At 42.5% G+C, this 27067-nt stretch overlaps 1 protein-coding gene across 1 annotated transcript in view; it reads left to right on the forward strand.

The window, feature by feature from the left end:
* ctnna2 (catenin (cadherin-associated protein), alpha 2) overlaps positions 1-27067 on the forward strand; it is a 339515-nt gene that overhangs the window by 294241 nt on the left and 18207 nt on the right. Inside the window, exons 13-14 of the mRNA XM_034211748.1 lie at positions 18742-18893; positions 22584-22697. Coding sequence (XP_034067639.1) covers positions 18742-18893; positions 22584-22697 — 266 coding nt within the window. The remainder of the gene's footprint in view (positions 1-18741; positions 18894-22583; positions 22698-27067) is intronic.

Below are 27067 nucleotides of genomic sequence, written 5' to 3' on the forward strand. Positions count from 1 at the left end.
ACTCATACAGCCAATGAGCACTGTTGACTACATTAGCACATTCAGCCCTAACAAACACATTCAAGAATATTTGGTCTCATTTCATATAAATACATTTTCCCTGAGATAAAAATAACGCTTCTAACGCAAAATAACAATTTGAAACATAATTTTTCAATTTCTCTTTGAATTGTAGACATGCTAAATTGCTTCATGTATGTAAAGTAATTGTGTTAGATGTTTAGTTTATGCTTATCAGACACTTCAGTCAAGTGAAGCAGCTTTCCACGGGGAAGTACAGAGTTCACATTGTTTGTCAGAGACAAACTGCATATGTCCAAAGAGAAAAAGACAGGGGTGTTGGATACAGATGCCAACAAGAAATAAACATCTTTGCTGCTGAATATTTCAACTGCAAACTCTACTGTCAGTGAAATCATTTGTTCTTGGAGAATTAGGCAGCTACAGATGTATTTGCCTGTACGTTGCAACATCACACACACAGTTGCAGGTCTAAACTGATGCTACTACGTTGTTCTCCTGGGTGGCTTACAGTGTTTTTTTGGCAACTTTTAGATTTACCAAAATGTAGGAAAGTCTGCTACGCCAAGATTACAGTAATGCGTTGTTGATTGTGCTGCCTGCAAGCCAGTGTTTTGCTAAAATTAAACTGCAGTAGGACTGTAACCTAATTAGGCAGGACCTTAAATTGACAAAACAATCAAAAAGAAGCTGTTTTAAGATGGCTGGTGTGATGTCTGACTTCATCTCAAGGTAAGAGCTAAGAGGATTAACAGCATGCAGCAAATGGGCAAGTGTCAGTGGCTGGATGGCCTTAGGGAGGACTCCTGTCTTAAACTTTAACAAGGCCTCGTGTCCTTTTGATTGAGGGTGCTAATTGAGATGTTAAGGCGGGGGAACAGGCAACTGTGTGAGCCCAGCGTTTCATTGGCTCCATATTTCTCATTGATGAAGAGCTGTTGTGTTTCCCCTTCCTGTTTCCCGTTTAGTGGTGGTAGTTGTGTTTTTTTAGGGGCTACCATGCACATCTGATCTGGACCATAAAGCACTTATTGATCCTTGTGAACTTTTGCCTACCTCTCCCCTCAGTTCTCACAGGCCTGATGTCTATGGATTCAAACACAGTCAAAGAGAAATCTATAGCTGGGGGAAAGATGATTAAGTGTTGCTGAACAAAGAAAAAGGATATAGGACCACACACTTTTTAGAGGGTAGTGAGTCCAATTAACTAGGCTACCAGAAAATCAATAGCTGTCACCAAGGATTTCACTAAGCGATTTCAACAGGGATTTTAGTGGAATTCATTGATGTGGTGCCCTTTTTTCCTATTCCCATTAGTGTATGTGTTAAACATGTATCCTTTGACTTTGTATGTAAGTGTGTTTTTATGTGTCTGGCTGTGTTTACTGGAGTTGACTGTTTGTGTTTTTATTTGATCGCCGCTGTGTTTATGCCCGCGGCCACTCGACCAATTACAGCCACTTGCCTGTCTTTCTGACAGCTGCCATATCAACACGGGACACTCGTCACAACCACCTGCCCTTTGACCTTGTCTCAATTTGCCCATCCCTCTTCCTCATATTGAGTGTGGTCAGATTTACGGCCAGGCCAAATACAGGCAACCAAGGCACACAACTCTTGGGTGTAAAGCTGAGCCATAGATTCCTGACAGACAGTCCACACATGGGCCTGGGATTCAAGCGTGTCCTTGAGATGGAGAAAATCAATAGCCTAATGGGAAAGTGGTTATGGCTTCTCTCTCTTTTCCCCTCTCTCTCCTTCTTCTCTGAGACACTTGTCTGCCCACTAACTCCCTGTGTTTAAACTAATCTTCTCCTCAGAAAAGGGACACATTTTAAGCTTGATCATTAATGTTATGCCTGGAGAGGGTAGATTAAAAAATTGATATATGGCCTGAGTCAGTGTGCCATTTAGAGAGGATGGGTGCCGTTTCTCCTTGTTATTACATCGGGGCACAGTCAATGGGATTTAGCCAGGGTTTGCAGTGAGTAATACCACACATGCACACACTGCCACCCACATGGCATGCTTGTAAATCAGTGGATCAAGAGCACTAAAAATATGTACATCAGAGACTGAGGGAAAGAAGTAAAGACACATCACACTGTCGTCTTTGAAAATACTGGCTTTGAGGACCAGCATTGGGCCTGGAACGACTAAAAGCAACCCGCCATAAATATTAAGCATTTATGTTATCTTTCATCCGAACACCTTGTTGGTGACATCAATGAGTCTATTTGCACTTGCAAGGGGACTGACTGGGTAAATGTGTATCGATTGTAATATGATGGGAAAATAGGTTTTGCCCAGAATGGGGAGCAGATGGCCAACTCATAGCTTGCGAGGAGAGGAGAAAAGGCCTCTTAATATGTGTGTAAATAGAGGTGGGAGTTACAGTAGGAGAGAGTGCTGATGAGAAAATTGCTATGAGAGGAGCAGTGCAGCATGATGAGGTAGATGAAACATTTAACCAAGGTGAGAGTGTAGGAGAGGAGAGCAGTAAGCAAACTCAAAGCAGGAGCACACACGTCTTAATCTCATAACCTTTCAAAGTTCCCTCAGAAACCTACATAAGCAGCTTAAAAGTTAGATGAAACATCATTTTCCACATATATGCATATACAGTGGGGCAAAAAAGTATTTAGTCAGCCACCAATTGTGCAAGTTCTCCCACTTAAAAAGATGAGAGGCCTGTAATTTTCATCCTATGTACACTTCAACTATGAGAGACAGAATGGGGGGAAATAATCCAGGAAATCACATTGTAGGATTTTTAATGAATTAATTGGTAAATTCCTCGGTAAAATAAGTATTTGGTCACCTACAAACAAACAAGACCTGTAACTTCTTCTTTAAGAGCCTCCTCTGTCCTCCACTCGTTAACTGTATTAATGGCACCTGTTTGAACTCGTTATCAGTATAAAAGACACCTGTCCACAACCTCAAACAGTCACACTCCAAACTCCACTATGGCCAAGACCAAAGAGCTGTCAAAGGACACCAGAAACAAAATTGTAGACCTGCACCAGGCTGGGAAGACTGAATCTGCAATAGGCAAGCAGCTTGGTGTGAAGAAATCAACTGTGGGAGCAATTATTAGAAAATGGAAGACATACAAGACCACTGATAATCTCCCTCGATCTGGGGCTCCACGCAAGATCTCACCCCGTGGGGTCAAAATGATCACAAGAACGGTGAGCAAAAATCCCAGAAGCACACGGGGGGACCTATTCAATGACCTGCAGAGAGCTGGGACCAAAGTAACAAAGGCTACCATCAGTAACACACTAGTGCTGTACGATTCTTGCTCAAATGTGAATCACGATTTTCCTCCATAAGAATTGAGATCACGATTCTCACACGATTCTCATCGTTTCAATGAAAATATGTATTGCACTCTTACTCTTAGACGTCACGTGAGTACAATTAATTTAAACAGACAACATTTGTCTCTCTTGTAACAAAAACATAACTTTGTCTTTAGTCTGTTGCTGAATACTGAACAAACATTACTACATTCAAAATGTGGCACCTGGAGCCAACTATTGTGTCTTTAAACAGACACCATCAACATCAAAGTGCTTGACTTAAATCCACGTCTCAGTTTCTTGTAGCAAAAACATAGAGTAACTAAAATGAATTTGACAGCCAACTACTGTGGCTTTAAACAAAGTGCTTGACTTAAACTCAAGTCTCTCTGGTAACAAAACATACAGTAACTAAAATAAAGATATTGCTGCTGCCTGAGTGCTGAACATAAAAAATAGAATTTTTGCAGCTTTATTATAACAACATGTAAACTTTGCAGTAGCACCTGTCCACAGTGGACACCCAACTACTGTACAACAACACCAACCTGTTTGTTACAGGGTGATGGCTTTCGTTATCTCTTTGTGCCTTTGTGAGCTGTGTGAATATGGTGTTCCGTTGAATAACGTTTGGCTTATGGATGTTTGCGTCGTTGTCTGGGGGTTTGATTTTTTCTTCGGGTTGTCCTTCTTTGCTAAAGCATACTGTATTTTATGGTGACGTTGCAGGTGATTTAATAGGTTTGTGGTGTTACCTGACGTCGTTGCGACGATGCGAGAACAATTCTTACAGTGGACGACTTTTTGTAAGTCATCATCAGGATCAAATCCGAAAAAGTTCCACATACTGGATGAATGTGGTCCTTTTTTCGGCACAAGCACAACTTCCCTCTCACACTCGCCAGAGTCGCCACCGGGATTTTCATCGGTGTTGTTGTCATTGTCCTCGACCTCCTCGTCACTCATTTATGTGTCACTCATTTATGTTTTTCTTGTACTACTAGTCGCTCTCGTCACTCTTTGCTAATCAGTGCTAATGCTAACGCTTCTTTAAACATACTGCCGGTGTTACCGTTTAACTGGTTACACCGGGGAACTCGTTACGTTACGTTAACGGTAGGAATGGGGCGTGTACTTTGAGGAGCCATTGTCGAATAACCAGGAAATACACATTTCGATCACTTCTTTTGTTGTTTACATTTATCTTTTGGTATATTTGGCTCCATAGGAACACTTTGATGCACATTCAGTACCAGTGTGTGAGGTTGTGGTTGCGATGCCGATATCCGGACGCGTACAGCGCGGACTACAAAATGACAATGAGGTGACGGGATGTCTGTTCAAAACATTGCAAACGTGAATAAATCATTTCAAATATGTATTTGTCTCCGACTTTCATTTGTACATCGTTGTTAATGTGATGTTTAGTAGCTTTGATAGCTGTCCATACCTCCAGACTTGTGTCTCTAAAAGTAAGACACAAGTTGTTTACTCACAGCCCGAATGCAGCATCGAGATCCGTGGCCAGCTGTGATCCTCTCCGATTAACTTGTGACAGGACTTCTTTAGCTATTCTCCAGCGAGCAAGGTTTTTATTAAATACCTCCATCCCTCTCATCACAACAAGACTCTACACTGTGCAGAAAAAAAACAATATAAATCAAAATAACCTTGCTGGATAGCTTAGAATGAAACAAACAAACTATCTTCCATGGCTGATACTGATGTCACAGTAACGGCTAAACCACAGACAAGTCCAGCGGGGGGGCACAAGTTGAATCCATATAATGAAATTGTTATTTTATATATATGTATATACATATATATATATATATATATATACATGCTATATATATTTATATTTATTTATATCCTACAAAAGACCTCATGAAAGAACAACAAAGAAGTGAGGATACCCGGCCCGGAGGAAGCCCGGGGTCCCCTTCTGGAGCCAGGCCCAGAAGGAGGACTCGTCGGCGAGCGTCTGGTGGCCGGGCTTGCCACGGAGCCCGGCCGGGCCCAGCCCGAAAAGGCAACGTGGGCAACACCTCCGCTTCTCCGTCCCGCGGGCCCACCACCTACGGGAAACATCGATGGGGTCGGGTGCGCTGCCAGAAGGGTGGCAGTGAAAGCGGAGGGTCTCGACGGACCAGACCCGGGCGACAGAAGCTGGCTTTGGGGACGTGGAACGTCACCTCTCTGGGGGGGAAGGAGCCGGAGCTTGTGCGGGAGGTGGAGCGTTACCAGTTGGATCTGGTTGGGCTCACCTCTACGCACAGCGTCGGCTCTGGAACCTTACTTCTGGATAGGGGTTGGACTCTATTCTTCTCCGGAGTTGCTCAAGGTGTGAGGCGCCGGGCGGGTGTGGGGATACTCACAAGTCCCCGGTTAGGTGCTTCGTTGTTGGAGTTTACCCCAGTGGACGAGAGGGTCGCCTCCCTACGCCTGCGGGTTATGGGGGGGAAAACTCTGACTGTTGTGTGTGCTTATGCACCCAACAGCAGTTCAGAGTATACGGCCTTCTTGGAGACCCTGGAAAGAGTCCTGTATGGGGCTCCTGAAGGGGACTCTTTAATCTTGCTGGGAGACTTCAACGCACATGTGGGCAATGATGGAGACACTTGGAGGGGCGTGATTGGGAAGAACGGCCCCCCTGATCTGAACCGGAGTGGTGGTTTGTTACTGGACTTCTGTGCTAGTCATGGATTGGCCATAACAAACACCATGTTCGAACATAAGGATGCTCATAAGTGTACGTGGTACCAGAGCACCCTAGGCAGAAGGTCCATGATCGATTTCGTTATCGTATCATCGGACCTGAGGCCGTATGTTTTGGACACTCGGGTAAAGAGAGGGGCGGAGTTGTCAACTGATCACCATCTGGTGGTGAGTTGGGTCGAGTGGCGGGGGAAGCCTCTGGATAGACCTGGTAAGCCCAAACGTGTAGTTCGGGTGAACTGGGAACGTCTGGAGGAGGCCCAAGTTCAGGAGGCCTTCAACTCACACCTCCGGCGGAGCTTTTCGGGCATTCCTGTGGAGGTTGGGGACATTGAACCAGAGTGGTCGGTGTTCAAAGCCTCTATTGCCGAAGCCGCGGCGGGGAGCTGTGGTCTCAAGGTCCTAGGTGCCTCAAGGGGCGGTAACCCTCGAACCTCCTGGTGGACACCGGTGGTCAGGGAAGCCGTCCGACTGAAGAAGGAGGCCTTCAGGGATTTGTTATCCCGGGGGACTCCCGAGGCAGTTGCAAGGTACCGACAGGCCCGAAGGGCAGCAGCCTCATCCGTGGCCGAGGCAAATCAGCGTGTGTGGGAGAAGTTCGGAGAAGACATGGAGAAGGACTTTTGGGCGGCACCAAAGTTGTTCTGGAAAACTGTCCGACACCTCAGGAGGGGGAAGCAGGGAACCATCCAAGCTGTGTACAGTAAGGATGGGACGTTGTTGACCTCAACTGATGGAGTGTTAGGGCGTTGGAAGGAACACTTTGAGGAACTCCTGAACCCGACAACTCCGCCCTCTATGTTAGAGGCAGAGCTGGAGTATGACGGGGGATCAACACCAATCTCCCGGGGGGAGGTCACTGAGGTCGTCAAACAACTCCACAGTGGCAAAGCCCCGGGGGTGGATGAGATCCGCCCGGAAATGCTGAAGGCTCTGGGTGTTGAGGGACTGTCATGGTTGACACGTCTCATCAACGTTGCGTGGAAGTCGGAAACAGTACCGAAGGAGTGGCAGACCGGGGTGGTGGTCCCCCTTTTTAAAAAGGGGGATCAGAGGGTGTGTGCCAATTACAGAGGCATCACACTACTCAGCCTCCCCGGGAAAGTTTACTCTAAGGTACTCGAAAGGAGGGTCAGGCCGATTGTCGAACCTCAGATTGAGGAGGAACAATGCGGATTCCGTCCTGGTCGTGGAACGACGGATCAGCTTTTTACTCTCGCAAGGATCCTGGAGGGGGCCTGGGAATACGCTTATCCGGTCTACATGTGTTTTGTAGACTTGGAGAAGGCGTATGACCGAGTTCCCAGGGAGTTACTGTGGGAGGTGCTGCGGGAGTATGGGGTGAGGGGGTCTCTACTCAGGGCCATCCAATCTCTGTACTCCCAAAGCAAGAGCTGTGTCCGGGTCCTCGGCAGTAAGTCGGACCCATTTCCGGTGAGGGTTGGCCTCCGCCAGGGCTGCGCTTTGTCACCAATCCTGTTTGTAATATACATGGATCGGATTTCGAGGCGTAGTCATGGGGGAGGGGGTCTGCAGTTCGGTGGACTAAGGATTGCACCACTGCTTTTTGCAGATGATGTGGTTCTAATGGCTTCATCGGTCTGCGACCTTCAGCACTCACTGGATCGGTTCGCAACCGAGTGTGAAGCGGCTGGGATGAGGATCAGCACCTCCAAATCTGAGGCCATGGTTCTCAGCAGGAAACCGATGGACTGTCCACTTCAAGTAGGGAATGAGTCCTTACCCCAAGTGAAGGAGTTCAAGTATCTCGGGGTCTTGTTCTCGAGTGAGGGAACAATGGAGCGTGAGATGGGCCGGAGAATCGGAGCAGCGGGAGCGGTACTGCAGTCGCTTTACCGCACCGTTGTGACGAAAAGGGAGCTGAGCCAGAAGGCAAAGCTCTCTGTCTACCGGGCCATTTTCGTTCCTAGCCTCACCTATGGTCATGAAGGATGGGTCATGACCGAAAGAACGAGATCGCGGATACAAGCGGCCGAGATGGGTTTTCTCCGCAGGGTGGCTGGTGTCTCCCTTAGGGATAAGGTGAGAAGTTCGGTCATCAGGGAGGGACTCGGAGTTGAGCCGCTCCTCCTTCGCGTCGAAAGGAGCCAGTTGAGGTGGTTCGGGCACCTAGTTAGGATGCCACCTGGGCGCCTCCCTAGGGAGGTGTTCCAGGCACGTCCAGCTGGGAAGAGACCAAGGGGTAGACCTAGGACCAGGTGGAGGGATTATATCTCTTCGCTGGCCTGGGAGCGCCTTGGGATCCCCCAGTCAGAGCTGGTTGATGTCGCCAGGGAAAAGAAAGTTTGGGGCTCTCTGCTGGAACTGCTACCCCCGCGACCCGACCACGGATAAGCGGAAGAAGATGGATGGATAGATGGATATCCTACATTTTCTAGGCTATATAAACCGGCGGAAGTGTCACAACTTTCTTGGTTTGTGATTATTCTTTCACACACACATACGGGTATTGGGCCGAGCGCGACACCGTACTTCCGGTCTGCACAGTTTTACGCGAGGTGCAAGCAGCCGTACACGGTCTCGGTGTTGCTAAGCTTCCTGTACTGAATATCATAGTCTATTGCCTTAATCATTATCTAGTCAACTCTAAAATACCACATATATGCAATGGCATGATAATATTATTGTGACAAGTGGGGTATTCACCTGGTGTTTCCAGAAATTAGACGTAGATGCAGCCAACATCGATGAAGGCCACTGTCGTTTTTCCATACATCTGCAGGCAGTCTGTAACAACCCACACAGCTCTAGTTTACGCTGGTAACGACCTAAAGCACACCCCTCAAGTCCAGAGATGTAATCCGAAGACATGCAGCGATTTCTTCGGTCGTTAATTCAGAAAAAAAACATACTGCGCTCTGCCTGGCTAGTTAGCTAGCTGTTTATATTTGCACTTCCAGGATATTAGCACCTCCAGGAAAATGGCGCATTTAAATATATTTATATGGCGCGTGTTGCATTGTGGGTAGCTCGTGACGTCACTGTGTGTGAAAGAATAGAGAGAGAGAGATAGCGACAGAGATACTGTAGAGATAGACATAGAGAAAGATCGGCTGTGTGTGTGTGTGTGTGTGTGTGTGTGTGTGTGTGTGTGTGTGTGAAAATATGTTATGTTAGGGCTAACCAAGAGGGATGGATTCAGGAGTTGTTAAACAACTGATGGATTTTATGATCCACGATATTTATGCTGATGGCTTGAAAAAAAGAAAATTGTTGACAATTATCCTTTATTATCTTGTATGAATATATCTGGTATATTGCTCATTTTCCATAAAAGAAAAACATTTATTTGAGTTTGATGCATACAAATACTGTAGATGATGATTGTTGAAAATGCACTTTTAACATAAAATGCCAGCACGACCAGTTGGTTGAGGCTCATAAAAACAAAACTGTGTAGACCGTAAAAAAAAAAGTAGTTTGTGTCCCATTTGATAAAAAAATGCAAACAAATACTTTTTCCATAGATTTTTTTCTTGGTCTGCCAATTAAAGGGTTAATGCCTATATGTTTAAGCAATTATGTCTGCCTTCCCCGTCTTGCACCATTAGGACCCACTGATATAAAATGCTTAACTGCCTAAGTTGCAACTATGCACTTTTTGGTGGGCTAAGCGCAAGCTTCACATATGTTTGGCTACATTTAAAGTGCCAAATGTAAGTTTAGATATTATGCAATGCAACGTTTTTCTTGGCCTACATCAGTGTTATAGAAGGAAAGACAACAGTGATAGTTATGTTTCAGAATAACATTTATTGGAAATTGTTGGAAAAATATCACTTTTCACCAGTTTGAGCTTCCACCTCAGGATCCATGTGTCTGTGATCCTCTCCAGAATGGAAGTAGTCATCACATACAGAGCATCAACTAGTTCCTGAGCAGTGTCCTTCACATGCTGATATCCAAGAGAGGGAGTTACACAGTCACAAGATGGAGGAATAGAAAGCAGTATTCAATGTTTACTTCAGATTAGCTCCACGTCAGAAATGAGCATGCTTGATGTCAAGCTATCCAGCAAGGTTATTTTCATTTATGTTGTTTTTTTTCTGCACAGTGTAGAGTCTTGTTGTGTTGAGAGGAATGGAGGTATTTAATAAAAATCTTGCTCGTTGGAGAATAGCTAAAGAAGTCCTGTCACAAGTTAATCGGAGAGGATCACAGCTGGCCACGGATCTCGATGCTGCATTCGGGCTGTGAGTAAACAACTTGTGTCTTATTTTTCGGCTGTCTGGAGGTATGGACAGCTATCAAAGCTACTAAACATCACATTAACAACGATGTACAAATGAAAGTTGGAGACAAATACATATTTGAAATGATTTATTCACGTTTGCAATGTTTTGAACAGACATCCCCAGTCACCTCATTGTCATTTTGTAGTCCTCGCTGTAGCTACGCGTCCGGATATCGGCATCGCAACCACAACCTCACACACTGGTACTGAATGTGCATCAAAGTGTTCCTATGGAGCCAAATATACCAAAAGATAAATGTAAACAACAAAAGAAGTGATCGAAATGTGTATTTCCTGGTTATTCGACAATGGCTCCTCAAATTACACGCCCCATTCCTACCGTTAACGTAACGAGTTCCCCGGTGTAACCAGTTAAACGGTAACACCGGCTCCTGCCCTCACGTGCTGCAGTCAGTGAGTGTTGCTAGGTATACTTATTATAAGCCACATTGGGCTTATCTTTCTGTAAAGTTGCTTGGTAGTAAGTAATAATGGTTGTTGCGGTTGTGAGCTTGTAGATAGGTTATTTTCAAATAGCCGACCCGACATATATAGGTTTAAAGTGCTCATGTTCTTTTGCGCTTGTTTTCATAGACCTGGTTGCTTATTTACGGTGGCCCTGAAGTGCAAGACACCACAGCATTTCACAAAACGCCACAGCATTTCACAAAACACAACAGCATTTCACAAAACACAACAGCATTTCACAAAACACAACAGCATTTCACAAAACACAACAGCATTTCACAAAACACAGCAGCATTTCACAAAACGCCGCAGCATTTCACAAAACACAACAGCATTTCAGAAAACACCACAGCATTTCACATTGGACGGAAAGGGTATTCCTTAGGGAGAACACTTCTTGTTTGTGATTGGACAGAGCCAGCCATAGAAGCACTGCTGTGATTGGTTGTTTTTGCTGCCAGTCAAGAAATGACGCTTCGTGATTGGCCCAACGCATCAGCCGTTAACTGTTAGCACACACTAAGAGCTCACAGCTCCTCATATCTGTTCAGAAACTGGACAAAAGTTCAACATATAAAAAACACAGACTGTCTATGTCATGGTGAATACAGTCGCTGCTTTATTTATGTCTGTATGACGTTGTTGTGAGTGTGGACGGAGCAGCTACAGGTTAGTTTAGCCTGATCGATCCGATTCCGATAGGATTTACATGGAGATACGGCCCGCCCCCTCTCCAGCGTCTTGTTTGAATGACAGGAGTAAACACAGAATTAATGCTTTATTAATTCATGGTTTTTAAGGGGCTTATCTCCATGTGAATACTATGGTAGACCACCCAATATTCGCATCGCTCTAATCGCTCGAATTTCACCGCGGCTGTCAGCTGTGTTTGCTCCTGTCATTCAAACAAGAGGCGCTGGAGAGGGGGCGGGGCGTATCTCCAAGTAAATGCTATGGGAGATACCAACTACAACAAAATGAACATATTTGACCGTGATTTAATTGTAATACACGTTTCAAAGTGATGCCGAAGTAACTACATACTGATAACGGTTAGTAAAAACCATAAATTAACGCTTTGACAAGTCTGCAGATAAGACGGCAGGCGAAAAGCTTTTAAAATGCGTGTTTTCTGAATGGAATCGGATCCATCAGGCTAAACTAACCTGTAGCTGCTCCGTCCACACTCACAACAACCTCATACAGACATAAATAAAGCAGCGACTGTATTCGCCATGACACAGACAGTCTGTGGTTTGTACATGTGTAACTTTTGTCCAGTTTCTGAACAGATATGAGGAGCTGTGAGCTCTGAGTGTGTGCTAACGGCTGATGTGTTGGGACATATTTCGCTGTCGGGTGTTGACCAATCACGAAGCGTCATTTCTTGACTGGCAGCAAAAACAACCAATCACAGCAGTGCTTCTCTGGCTGGCTCTGTCCAATCACAAACAAGAAGTGTTCTCCCTAAAGGAATACCCTTTCCGTCCAATGTGAAATGCTGTGGTGTTTTCTGAAATGCTGTTGTGTTTTCTGAAATGCTGTGGCGTTTTGTGAAATGCTGTGGCGTTTTGTGAAATGCTGTGGCGTTTTGTGAAATGCTGTGGCGTTTTGTGAAATGCTGTAGTGTTTTGTGAAATGCTGTGGTGTTTTCTGAAATGCTGTAGTGTTTTGTGAAATGCTGTGGTGTTTTCTGAAATGCTGTAGTGTCTTGCACTTCAGGGCCACCATACTTATTCCTTCCGCAAAAACTGGCAACACTAGTGGAGGAGAGACAGACAGAACACTACCATTTGCATGCGATCATGGTACTTTAATGTGAAATGTATAGAGTATATTTGCTTTACATCGTTTAAGTATGATTGACATTGCAAGTTGGTATTATTCAGAAGCAAAATAATAAATAAAAAAAATTAAATAAAAAATTAAAGCATGACGTCATAGGATCGCCGTCATTTAGAAATGAGATCGCATAGGTGTCGGAATCGAGATCACGATCTTTTTTCGATTAATCGTGCAGCACTATGCCGCCAGGGACTCAAATCCTGCAGTGCCAGACGTGTCCCCCTGCTTAAGCCAGTACATGTCCAGGCCCGTCTGAAGTTTGCTAGAGAGCATTTAGATGATCCCGAAGAGGATTGGGAGAATGTCATATGGTCAGATGAAACCAAAATAGAACTTTTTGGTAAAATCTCAACTAGACGTGTTTGGAGGAGAAAGAATGCTGAGTTGCATCCAAAGAACACCATACCTACTGTGAAACATGGGGGTGGAAACATCATGCTTTGGGGCTGTTTTTCTGCAAAGGGACCAGGACGACTGATCCGTGTAAAGCAGTGGTCCCCAAACTAAGGCCCGCGGGCCGGGTACGGCCCGCCTCCACATTTGGCCCGGCCCCCTGAACAATACCAGAGACGCATTATGATTTTTTTATTTTATTTTAATTTTTTTTTTTTTTTTTTCAGTCTGGCCACGCGAATCCTAGACTAGCCCCTGTCAAAATGTTGTGACCTGCTCTATCGAAATCAGTCGCATTGACCCGAAGACACCTTTTGAGTTGTATACACTGTTGGAAAGAGGATATTCCTAGCTTTCTAATGATATCAGGATTGTTTTTGTACTTAAAATATTAAGCGAAATATGTCACATTATATAATGACTGTCACCGAGTCCTCATTTTGAGAAAAAGGCCTTCAAAGTTGTCTCTTCTCTGGAATCCATCGATCTGATTGATTATTAGCGGAGCAAATGATCAAAATACTACCGAGGGAAGATATTTTCGTTTGGAGGGGAAGCTCGCGAGTGTGTGTGTATACGTGTGTATACGTGTGTGTGCTTGTGTAATTTTGCGTTTGTGTGTATTGTGTTTGTTTCCCGGGGAAAACACTCACGAGAAACACCGGCTGTTGTTATGCCTGCCATTCTCCGCTTGTAATTATGCCGAAGCTTCAAAATTGTATTTATCATCTGAATTTGCCGAAACAAGTTTAATATTCTGAAAGCCAAGACTTTGTTTAATTGAAATCAGATGAAAACAAACTGTAACGGACCCTGCCGTGTTATCTATGATTACTATACTCTTACATTCATAATTTCAGCGGAGTGAGGGGGGGCGGCGCTGCGGAAGAGCAGATTGCGAGTGAGAAATAAATAAATTGGAAATAAAAGTTTCATATTCTGAAAGCCAAGACTTTGTTAGTTTAAAATCAAACAAAACGTAATAACGTAACCAGATGAGTGATTACAGCGCCCGGTATCGTTTGACACACATTTGTATCACACAGATGCAGGACTTGCACACGCCTGTTATCTATCCGACAGGTCCGCACACACTCTCCAGCTGAAACTCTCTCCTTATTAATTTAAGCATTTTACTTATTAATGTATGCAGACAATCACACAATCTATGTGATTTTTGGATTTACCGTGCCTCTCAATTGCCCGTGACAGGTTGGCAAGGTCGATGAATCCTGAAGTTGCCCAAGGATTGTTCAGGGAGCACGAATCCTTGTCAAAAATAAGACATGGCCAGCAAAATAGACGCTGAAGTTTAGCGCTTCCAGTTAGCCACTCCGTGCGGACATAATTGTCCTCATTGAACGTCCGATTCTCTCCCTTTTTCCTCTGTGTACACACAGCTGGAGTGCGGGCATTGGCCTGTCATCTGATTTAATTTTTAGTTGCTGCTGTAGCGGAAGTTTAGTAAAGTTATGTTTGATTAAGTACGCCAAATCTCCACCCTCCATAATGCTTCATTTGCTTGATAATTTCTAACGGCGGTGATGACAGTTACAGTATTAAAACTGATGTTGATGTTGATGTGATTGGATGGCAGTGTCCAATCAAATCGCCAGCCGCCTCTGAAGGGAAGCAAGAGGCGGCTGGCTTCCCTTGGCATGGCCCTGACCAATCACAGGTTGGCAGGGGCATCACGTGGGCCTCATCTGATTGGTCAATCCCTCAATTTTTTTTCACCAAAGGAAGCCAGATTCGGCTGGCCTCCTCTCGCAACAGAGAGTGCAATCTACTGTTTCACCATAACATCTAGAGGGGCGCTGTTTCACTCTTTGTAAAGTACTCAATGAGAATGGGGGAGAGACGGCCGGCAGCAACACACAGCAAAGGAGAATTATCGAAACAAAACAAAGTGTTTTTATTTATTTATTTAAATTATAACTACAATCCGAAAAAACAGGAGCCTCCAGGAGAAAACGCCACTGACCCAGAGAGGGTTATTATTTATTTCATAAATAGTGTTATTTATTTCATTAATAGTGTTATTATTTATTTCCTGACTTTTTTTCTGTGAAGATCCCGGAAAGGGTTATTAATATTTGGTTATGTGTGGCTTTCTAGAAAACAATAAATGTTTACGTTTAAACACCCATGCGATCGTCACACTTTTTCTGTTACAAACTGACCCGGCCCCCATCAGAGAAGGGAAAAGTTATGTGGCCCTCACAGGAAAAAGTTTGGGGACCCCTGGTGTAAAGGAAAGAATGAATGGGGCCATGTATCGTGACATTTTGAGTGACAACCTCCTTCCATCAGCAAGGGCATTGAAGATGAAACGTGGCTGGGTCTTTCAGCATGACAATGATCCCAAACACACCGCCCGAGCAACGAAGGAGTGGCTTCGTAAGAAGCATTTCAAGGTCCTGGAGTGGCCTAGCCAGTCTCCAGATCTCAACCCATAGAAAATCTTTGGAGGGAGTTGAAAGTCCTTGTTGCCCAGCGACAGCCCCAAAACATCATTGCTCTAGAGGAGATCTGCATGGAGGAATGGGCCAAAATACCAGCAACAGTTTGTGAAAACCTTGTGAAGACTTACAGAAAACGTTTGACCTCTGTCATTGCCAACAAAGGGTATATAACAAAGTATTGAGATAAACTTTTGTTATTGAACAAATAATTATTTTCCACCATAATTTGCAAATAAATTCTTTAAAAATCAGACAATGTGATTTTCTGGATTTTTTTTTTCTTCTCATTTTGTCTCTCATAGTTGAGGTATACCTAGGATGAAAATTACAGGCCTCTCTCATCTTTTTAAGTGGGAGAACTTGCACAATTGGTGGCTGACTAAATACTTTTTTGCCCCTATAATGTATATACTCTGTATATTCAGTATCAGCGTTACATACACGTATATACGCATTTTACTGTTTGGTTAGACCAAGAATATTTGAAGTGACAAGATTTGTATTGCTACATGTTATACCGATTGTAAAAATATGTGTCATGCATGGTTTTTAAATAAAGAAATGTAGCAGTAAACTTTACATAGCCTATATTACAGTATATTGGACTATGAGGGTTGTACTAGTATTTTTACAATTACAATTTGTACAGATATGTCTAGGGTGCCTGGTGAGCTAACATGAGAATAACACAAACTACTTGTTGCTGCCAAAATAGGAAGCATGTTGGGTGCTTTTCTGCTGCAAGATGAATGTTTTTCGAACTCAAAGACGTTTAGTGTGCTTCTGCAAGGTCATAAGGCCCTCAGCAATGCAACAGCAGCAAGCAAAACGCATCATTGTTTCTTTCTTCAAAACAGTTACAAAAAGTGGCCCCAAGCTGCTAATAAGTGCTGTTTCTTCTACAAGGTTGTTTTTCCTGTTAAATAAAATGTTATGTTTTCTAGCTAGTTGCTGGCTTTATCTATCTGCTTACTGCTGGGCAGGTATTGTGCAATGTGGTTACCAAAGTGTCTTTGCTGAAACAAGTTGTGTTTAAAAAAAGCAAGCCGTGCAACAGAAACAATGGATACACCATAAAGCTCTAGAGCTGAGAGGAACTTCAAAAAAGGGTGACAGCTTCACATCTAAATATTAATGTGATCATTCATCATTTCAAAATGTAGATTATATCCACAAATATGTTATGTATGCAGTATATGTAATATGTATACACTATGCAGCAAAAATAATTCTAAGAAATACATATAGAAATGAAAACAGTTATGCCTAATGGTGTGGTGTTGTTTTTACCTCTTGTAACATATTGCCTCAATAGAGCGGCTGTCATGCAAAATTAACGCGTACAGTAGGCTTTAAAAAGAGTGCAGTTTGTGGTGTTTGGAGCCTGTTAAACACCTTGCTGGGGCACGCCATTTCTGCTGGGAGGTTTTCAAACATGCATCGTACTTCCACAACCTCTCCCTTTAACTATGCTCAAGCCTAGGGGGTGAAAAAAATCCATTCCGACATGGTCACATTTAATTCCCTTCATCATTTTTCAACTGGAATGAGTGAAATTGCTCCTTACCATCAGCAACTTTGCTCATTAAGAGCTTGGAGAACATTTAAATATTTCTATTTAAATCGCCTTCCCAGCAATTCCCAAAAGCCTATTTTACGCTTCTGCGGTAAGTGGATTAAAATGAATTAAAAATGAAAAGAAAAAGGGAGACTTTTTGTAGTGCCTTTTATGTTTGGTGAAATATAGCTTATGTTTTGTATCAGACAAATACGTATACTGCAGATACACCTTTAGTACAAGCTGACTAATTGATTTAGTTCACTCCGCATGTACGAGAGGAGCGAAGTGTGGAGAATGATAATAAAATCACACAGTTGGCTCTGGTGGAGGCTCATCCGCCAAGCTGTCATACTTTATTTGTCTTTTCCCCTGTTTCTTCCTTCCTGTCTGTCTGTCCTTATTAGACCTGTCTTCTTCAAAAGGGGTTGTCTTAAATCAGTCCAAATATCTACTTTCCAGAAAACCACTTTCTATGAGTACATATTTGCTGCAGATTATTTTCCTATGTAGCCAGACATCTTTTTCTTACATACCAATACAACTAAGATGTTCTCTTTCTATACCCCTTCTCCATACGTTTCTCTGTAAAACGGTATCTAATGTATGTATTGTTCTTCAAAAAATATTATCTTTAAAGTTGTAGATTTGAATCACAGTCACAAGTAATGGTTGGGTTGTAGGCATTTGTGTTGTTTGAAAAAGCTCCCATAGAAACTACAACATATGAATACCAACCTTTTCTGGATCCCATCCGTCTGTCCAGGTAAACCATAACTTTTGTTATGATAATTTGCAACAGCACAGAGTCCATAAAAAAAGCATTATTAAACTCTGCATTCAATTATTGTGACTCAACAGGAGACTACGTAGAAAGGTAGCCTGCTAAATATTCAAACTTTCAGTCCGTATTCGTGAATATTTAATAATGTCTATTCACATTCAGTATAATTCATTTGAACACACAAAGAGCATAAAGCTCTTCCATCAGGTCTGGCCAATTGATACTGACAACAAAACCAACCATTTGTACGGTCAATGGGGACTTTTCTTTTGTTGCTTTGCTTTTGTTGGACTCAAAAGACTTTGATGAATCTGTTTCCCTTCATTGTTATTTGACAGGCTGAGCTTGCAAGTTAGCATCCTTGTACATCTTCTCACAAGCACACACACACACACACACACACACACACACACACACACACACACACACACACACACACACACACACACACACACACACACACACACACACACACACACACACACACACACACACACACACACACACACACACACACACATATATATACAGACACTGCCACATGCCACAAGCAGATCTCTGACAGACGGGCCAAACTTCTTGGTTGGTTAGCCGAGGTGAAATAACTAATGGCGCGCGATGTGAGGACGGCATATTGTCGCTTCCACAGATGTGTAGCTTGACATCTTGCTTGCTTCTGAAGTAAGCCGAGACCGACACAGGAGGAGACCCTGCTGCTCTAAAATTTGAGATCACAAGGTTCTGATATTGGCCTCCACTACACACACTAATTATTGTGCTTTCACCATGCATGCCATTTCATTATTACTAATGTATAAGCATGCACCCATTCTGAAAGATCACTAACACACGTGGTACATCTGACTCTCATATCTTGCTTTTGTTCTCTCTTGTTATCTACCCTCCTTACCTATTTCTTCCTGCAGTCATGCCACGTTTTGCTGAACAAGTGGAGGTTGCTATCGAGGCACTGAGTACAAACCCTCCGCAGGCCTTTGAGGAGAATGAGTTCATTGATGCATCCCGTTTGGTCTACGATGGCGTCCGGGACATCAGGAAAGCTGTCCTCATGATAAGGGTATGTCCAATTCCTCCTCTATAAGGAAAACACTCACTGACATATTCTGAAAAGGTTTAAATGTACAGCAAATGTTCAAGTGTGATATTAATTTATTTGGCAATGCTGACCCAGGCCAAATGCAGTACATGATTTATGCCTTCCTCCATATATTCAAGACAATGTATAGGTTATTTTGTGAATGGGGACATCTACATAAATTGTTTATTTCCTAGTGTTGCTGAACAATCTGTCAATAAGACTACATTAAGCATATTTGCTATACATGTATATTCACTTTTTTTACAATATCCAATCACTTCAATTTATATTTTATTGTTTTGTTTTTTTTACCAGCCAATTAATACTTTGAAAATACAAGATGTAAACCAATGCAGTTCATTCTAAAACAAAAAATAATAATAATAAAATCTGCTGAGTCATTGGATTCATTCCAATGACTCATGAAACATATTTGTCACACAAACACCTTCCCAGTTGCTGCTTCCTTATAATTGTAGCTTCACCTCTGTGGCACATTGTTGGTTGAACACACTGTGATGTCCTAGAAAATATGGGATGTTCCTGTTAAAAAATATACCTGCACTAAGGATGATAATTGATATCTGAAATTATATTGAACTCCCATTTGAGATGTCTCACTTCTCACATGATTTATTTTGTAAAGCTGGTAGAACATTTTACAGCATGTAGTTACAAATAGAGATGCATAAAACAAGACACTAGCAGCTACTGCCTCACATATCCACTCTGATGTTACAGTATCTGCATTTTTCACCCGAACTGGCCCTTCTCTCTTCACCATGTAATTCATTTATTCAACTTTATGCAGGCTGGAAGGTTTCCCAGTGCAGCTCTGGAAAAAATCTAATTATGAAAAATAATTTGATGTTGGTAAATAATGTAAAACAGGCAGCTTTGAACTGCCCGGGACCAGCTGGCTTCATAATCCCATCCAACTTCAATTACTTTCTGAGGAAACAACTCGGAGGATCCTTGCTTTCTCTGTTGTCTAACCCCATCATATAGATAGCAAATGTTGGTGCCACATGTAATAGTTTATTGTGCACCATTCTTAGGCTTCTCTGTTATTTTTCTCCCACTTAAGCCGAGTCGTGGCTCCTTTAGAATTTGTAAAGCACAGATCTTACGAGCAGTCCATGGATTAAGAAACAAATTCTCCACAGTGTGTAAAAATTGAGGCAGGTCTTGAGAAGAGTGTAAAGTTATAATAAAAGTTTTGTCCTGGTCTTTATGTACTTGCATACAAACAACACACAGACAGAAAAATACTGCAAGTACTGGATACAATGGAATGTGTTAAATTGAACAGGGGTCGGGGACTGGCCACTTTAATACAACCAGTGTTTACAACCAGTCCTATTTCCAAGAAAATAAGACTCAAGCAAAAAGTACAAAGTTAACTCGAAATTGAAAGGAGTAGCATTGAATTACATTCGATTTGAGGGGCTTCATTGATGGGGGCATGGTTTTTAACATATTTTTGAGACAATTAAATACAGTCTGAAAGGCTGGTGTTAATAATCACAATAACATTAATTGTATCCTCTGCTCATCCGGGTCCCCATTGAACTGAAGGACCAGTCTCTGCAGCTGGTTCACATATGGTCATACTTCCATGGACGTTATGATCCAGCTAGCTAAGCTTGAAAACATTTTAATTTACTAATATTAAATGTATATTTTACTGTTGGGAATACTAAGAAGGAAATGCATCACAATTACCAGCCATCGCCAGTTTACAGTACATTTATTTCTTTATTACCAAAGAGGTCTACTAGCATTTGAGCTGTTTAGTAGTCCTGCTCTAGTGCCAGTCTAAAATGAGTTGTGTGTGTATGATATCTCTGATACAATAATCTTCTTGCTCTTCACAAGAATAACCGTGACAGCTCTGTAAACACTGGGATTTTTTAAATGTCAGCATCATGTAGGAATGGTGAGTTTACCCATGTTCACGTTTTGATCTCATATTCTCCTCAGCAGCATGTAAGGCATCCACCATGTGTTACCATGGTGATGTATCCCAGTTAGGAGTGAGCCGGCTTCATGAGATCAACATGCCTGTGCTGAGGTTAGCTGGCTTACCCACTAATCTTAATTAGTGAGACAGCGGTATAAAAAAGGTTATTCATGATTTACTTTCTTAATTTGAGCTGATGCGAAAAAAGTCTAAGTTTATTACATTACATTTTTCCCAAAATTGCTAATGCTCCCAATGGTTTTCCCAGTTATTTAGCATGGTGGAGTAATTATGTTTGTTTTCTTTATTACATGACACCTCCAGAGAAATCAATGGACTGTTATTACTGTACTTTAAAAGAATTACAATTGCCACACAGCACTGTAAATCATACTAAAAGACACAAAATAAGATTACTGTGCAAGGTAAAACTGTGCAAATATGTACTGATAAAAGCAATATATCTGACATTCTTAATCCTTAAAAAAGATTCCTGCTACGAGTTTGCTTTAAAAATGGTTTCTTTGCAGTCCTGGATCTTGAAAGCAATAACACCACACTTGACAGACCATCCGTAAAATATAGTCTAATGTTTGAGTCGTAGCTTCACAAACCAATTTAAATTGTGTCAAGGTTGTTAGTAATGAATCAAGCAATGTATTAGCTGATATTTTGTGGCAGCTGACATAAGCCAGGTGACAACATAAAGAAAAGAGTACCTTAAGTTACTAATACGACTTTCATTATTCAAATGTCCCCGACAACTAACACAGGGTGGTTGTTATACCCTCTAGCTTCACACATGCACGGACACACACACACAAACACCCGCTACTCACAATCAGCACATACTTCATAGACTTTCCAGGTGTCCTGTCCAAACACTTCACGTCAGCACTGGGTAATTATGACGTATTTGCATTAATATATCTCCCACATCAGATTATTCTTTCCTTCTATCCTGCCAGGGCCTCTTGGGTATTTATGTTTCTTTTGTTTTTTCTCTCTTTAAATCAGCCAAGCTTAGGCTTTGTGCAGTCGTGCAATCAAGAACACGTCAAACAATGGGTGATTCTTGGCAACCAGGCATGGCGCGGTAGAAATTACCCATTGGCGGTGATGTCCATTGGCAGCATCTCTCTCTCCAGTGTCTCTTTAGTGTAAAAAATAAAGTTACCCTCCTTTATCTCACTCACTTTGGTTCCATACATACGTTAATGTGTAGGGAACCAAAGACACTTACCCAGGTTTTGTTCTAATGTGTCCTGATATTTACCTCTAAAGGTTTAAGTATGTGTCTCTGTTTAACTGCTATCTAAAAGGGAATCATTGTTGCTATCCATACCTCTACTTTTCAACAATTAAATTAGTGCTATACATTTGAAATTCCTATAATTCCACATTTCTGAATTTGTTTAAATGTCAGCCATTTCTTTATTTAATGATTGAAAGACAAGTGAAGATTATTTCACTTTTTTATTATGTGGCATCTCTCTTTGCCGCATGCTGACTTTGGTTTGATCTAAAACTCTCAATGTCGTAAAAAATGTGGTCTTTTACTCTAGTCTATATTATCATACAATGGGACATGGAGTCAAATCTGCTCTTTTCAACTATCAGTTTAAGAGTTGTATGTTTGTTCATTTCTTTTTCCAAGTTCTCCCTCTCTGACTGTTTGCCCGTCTTTGTCTTTGTGTTTCTCACAGACACCAGAGGAGCTTGAAGATGACTCTGACTTTGAACAGGAGGACTATGATACTCGCAGCAGGACTAGTGTCCAGACTGAAGATGACCAGCTCATTGCTGGACAGAGTGCTCGGGTGAGTCGATGTTCATCTCCCCACTATTCGGAGAACTACCTGAGTGCGCATCAGTTATGGAACTTAACATGTAAAAGAAGATAAAGCCAACATGCATTGGTTTAGGTAAAGACTGGGCAACAAGCCTACATTCATTGTATACTAAGTCTCTATAGTGCAATAGAGTCAGTCGTAGGGTGCGAGTTGAACTGCTTCCCACCTCAACACCCCTGTTCCCTGACCATACTGGAATCGATTCTTCCAACTAGTTCCGCTTAAATAGCATTAAAGTCCATTTTCTGTAAGTAATCCTAACAAGCAGGATTATTTTAAATAAGCAGTGTTCGGGGGCGGCAGGTGTAAAATTGGAATCATAAACAAAAAAGTGATTACCAAATTCCCTTTAGGTTCCAGAAAAAAACAAACACAAAAAGCACTGTGCTGTGCCAAGGCTTCAGTCGCGATCACCAGAGCCTGGGCTTTGTGGCACATTAGCAATTTTTCACTTGGGCCCAGCTTAAAGAACATTAAGAGGGTATCAGTGCTCGCTCCCCTCCAGCAAAACAGAGGCTCTATTGGTGTGTAGCATGTTGAATACATTGTGGATGGCAGGAGTATGACTTGGCCCAATTCCTCTCCCCATGGCGCAGGCCTGTATTATACTGCCTGAATCTCTACACAGTCTGCACACACAGGGGGGTAATGCACAAAGTAGGGAGAAATAAATATAACCGAAATAGCAGCTTGTTACTGTAGCTGTATTCCTCATTGTAATAGCCGCTTTCACACCAAGTACTTTGCCGTACTTAGTTCCCAGCACTTAGTTCCCCCATGGAACTAAAGAGCAGATCGCGTTCACACAGGAATAAGTCCCTGAGGGAAGATTACGCAAATGAAGCCGCTGACGTCACTTCTTCTTCTTCTGCTTTGGGTTTACTGGCAGGCCGCAAACCACTTCATGGCGTATACTGCCACCCGAAGTCCCCGGAGTTGGGGACTGGCTTCAGTAGAAGCTGCGGGGACTCGCAGCAGCTTCTACTGAAGCCTTCTGAGTAAATCGCCAGAACACCGACACCTCCTCATCTCCACCGCTCCCATGTTTTCTTTTGTGTTGCCATAAGTTAGTCTCTCTCCGTTGGTGCGCTGGGCTAATGCTAATAATGCTAATGCCAGCAAATACAATGGCGGCTTCACAAAACTTTTCAGAGTTTTACGGGCCGTGGTTTGCAATTCGCCGAGCCAATCAGAAATTGGAACCTTTTTCTCCCCAGGAAAGTACCTGCTCTCTAGCAGGGACTGAAAAGGGGGGAAAAGTTCTCATGAACTAAGTTCTCTTTTTGGTGTGAACGCAAAATCCCAGGAACTATCGGAACTAAAAGGGAAAAGTACGGGGAAAAGTACTCCGGTGTGAAAGCGCCTAATGCCTGTTGATAGTACTTAATACAAAAAAAATACCAATTCAGATGCTAAGGAACTGCAAACATGCTGCCTTTCATAATTAAGGCTAGCTGATAATACTGTACATTAAAGTAAGACAATACAAAGGTTGCACAAAATTGGTCAATGTGTACACAAGTATCAATAATGGCATAATGATTCATGCTTAATCATATTACATCTGACTCTTACAGAAAAAGTTGAAAGTTTTTCTGATGTTTTTATTAGGCAGTTGAAAAATATATTGGTACATTTTAAGGAAAGACTATTACTGGATAAAATATGTTGCATATGTATTTCTCAAATAATCAGCATGTTACACACATGTTTAACATAAAATAAACATTATAATACTCTAATCAGAATGCTAAATGGTACCATGTACACATTATTTGATTAAGCAGTTCTCATTAATACACAATAGTCTGTGTTTGGCTTTCTTTGATTACACAATTTAACTGTTAAACTAAGAGCCATCTTACAAAAATGTGTCAAATCCAAAACCCATCCATGAACAAAAAGAACAGATCCATCCTTTGGGAGTACAATAGCTATACTCCAGGAGAGCTGTGGGGTTCCTGGGTGTGAAGTGCTTTGACTCGGTTTTATGTATACTCCCACCACGGCTCCCGCTGCGTAAAGTTGCAGGGCCATCTGAGCTTAGATGCACCAGCACTGCCACACAAGGGAGCTTCACACCAAACTGTTTTTTCGGGCGCCCAGCTGTGCTTTGAGGGGGCAGCTCCTCTTGGTAACAATTTGTATTAGAGAAGTCACAGCATGTCCGTTTGTCACAACTAGTCCCTGTAGTACGTGTTATAAGGTGGATTAAAGGGTGATTTAATGTAATTATTGTTCATGCAATCTTAATATGGAGGCTATGCGCTATAAGCTCGCATCAGATAAAATGCTAGAAAATGTATTGCATCGTGTTATCAAACGTGATATACACATATAGGCATTATCGTGTACAACATTCTTCTGGCATACTGACAAAGCATCTCACACAGCTAATTGATATTGCCTGTTTTTCCACTTATAGACACTGCTATGCCCTCAGAGACTAAACATTTACACACGCAGAAGGCAAGCACATCCATAAAAGATGTGTTTGCAGTGAACCACTGGTGATCTGCCCAGTCGGCATCAGCCTGTCGTGTTAGGATAAAGCTTGCTGTCCTCTCACTGTCATGCCAAGTGCACACTGGTGCTCTGTGTTTCTATTCAAACAGACAAGAGGAAGTGTAATCCATTTTCTCCATAGGAGCTGACATGAGCACACTGAGGTTTACAGTCATGATCCCTCCAGGCCCCTGCAATGAGCGGGTATCACACACAGGACACAGGCGTAACATCTCTCCTTCTCACTTTCTCGATCTCACTGTCTCACTCTTGCTCACTGTAGAAAGAAATCAAATCAATTCCAGGGCAATCCCAGGAGCCTTTGTTCCCCGAGCTGCCTCGTGTGGTGCTCTGCTTGTCACTTCTATTATACCTATGCTAACTTATTTGAGCAAACATGCATAATGAGAAGGCAGAAAAACACACAGGGGAGGGAGGCCTGTACATAGTGTCTCTTTCTATTAGAAAACGCAGACGCATAGTCTACTCCTATAACACACCATGGATAATGCACACACATACACTCAACACAGTGATTGGATAACGCTGTTGATAGGTCATCCATAAAATTGAACTCTGAGTGTCTGGACAGTTTATTTCAAATGAAACAAATTAAAGTCATTTCAAGACGCCGTGCGCGGTGAAGAAACCCGGAAAGCGCTCTAATCCCCACAGACGTAGCCGAGGCGCAGAGTGTATTGGCAGAGCATTCCCTCGGCCGGATTTGCCACTATGTTAAGCTCCCAAGGCCCGCTCCTTGTTGTTATCAGTAAAGTAGGGGAAGGGATTTGGGGATAAGTGAATTCTAGAGAGCACCAAGTGCCTTCCTGCTCCCCTGACGTCGCAATTGGCTAATGTTTACCCCTGTGCTACAGCTTTCCTTTGTGTTCACAACCCCTCTCTCCCTTTTTCTCTCTTTCTCTTCATCCCTGATGCTCTCTCTTTTCTGTCACACCATTTTCAGAGTGAATTTGAATACGAACCAAATCTCTCCCTCACTCTCTCCCCGACCTCCTTTCATCCCCAATTTAAAAAAAGGAATTTCCAATCCAAATTGTAGAGTTTCAAGATACTTTTAAGTTCCTTTTAGTTGTCCAAGAAAGCAGTTGTTCTTAGTTTAAAACAGTATAGACGTAGGAAAAACATTTTGATTGCATTTACAGAAATAGCCAGATTGCCTCGGTTTCCCAATTTAGTTTCCTCATCTGTCTCCTAACAATGACACATAGCAAAACCATAACTGTACTTCTTCTCAATTCCGTACCCACTGTTTTGACACCAGGGGCATGCAGGTCGATGTAATTATAGAAATAAGTGAATAATTGATGCCTCAACAGTTGGGTGCAGCAATGAAATGAGCAGTAAAGATATGCTTACGACCGTCCTCGAGTTTCGGGTCATAACGATGTGCCCGGAGGCACGGTGCACTCACCTGTGTCATGATTGATTAGGCATTACTGTACAGCTCTGCCTGCATCATGTGTTAGGCCACATTGAACATGAGCAGGTAATAAGCAAACCATACCCAAGAGAGCTACTGGCTACCCAGAGCCCAAACCAAATGTATATCAAAAAATAGTTTGTATTTATATATTAGTATACATTAGTGTTATTTAGGACAAGCATGAGGGCTTTAAATATATGTTTTCCTTATAAAACCCCATTAGTGCTAATTAACCCAAGCCAAATAAAGTAGGGATCATACATATTAGTAATTTAAATTAGGGAAGAGTGTTGCCTTGTAGATGAGCAGACTTAAAGTAGTTGTTTGTTATAGATTTAATAAATAGTGTTTCCAGGAGCTGCAGAGCTACTGCTGTGTGGTACCCATC

This window comes from Gymnodraco acuticeps, unplaced genomic scaffold (genome assembly GCF_902827175.1).
Source record: "Gymnodraco acuticeps unplaced genomic scaffold, fGymAcu1.1, whole genome shotgun sequence".
NCBI lineage: Eukaryota > Metazoa > Chordata > Actinopteri > Perciformes > Bathydraconidae > Gymnodraco > Gymnodraco acuticeps.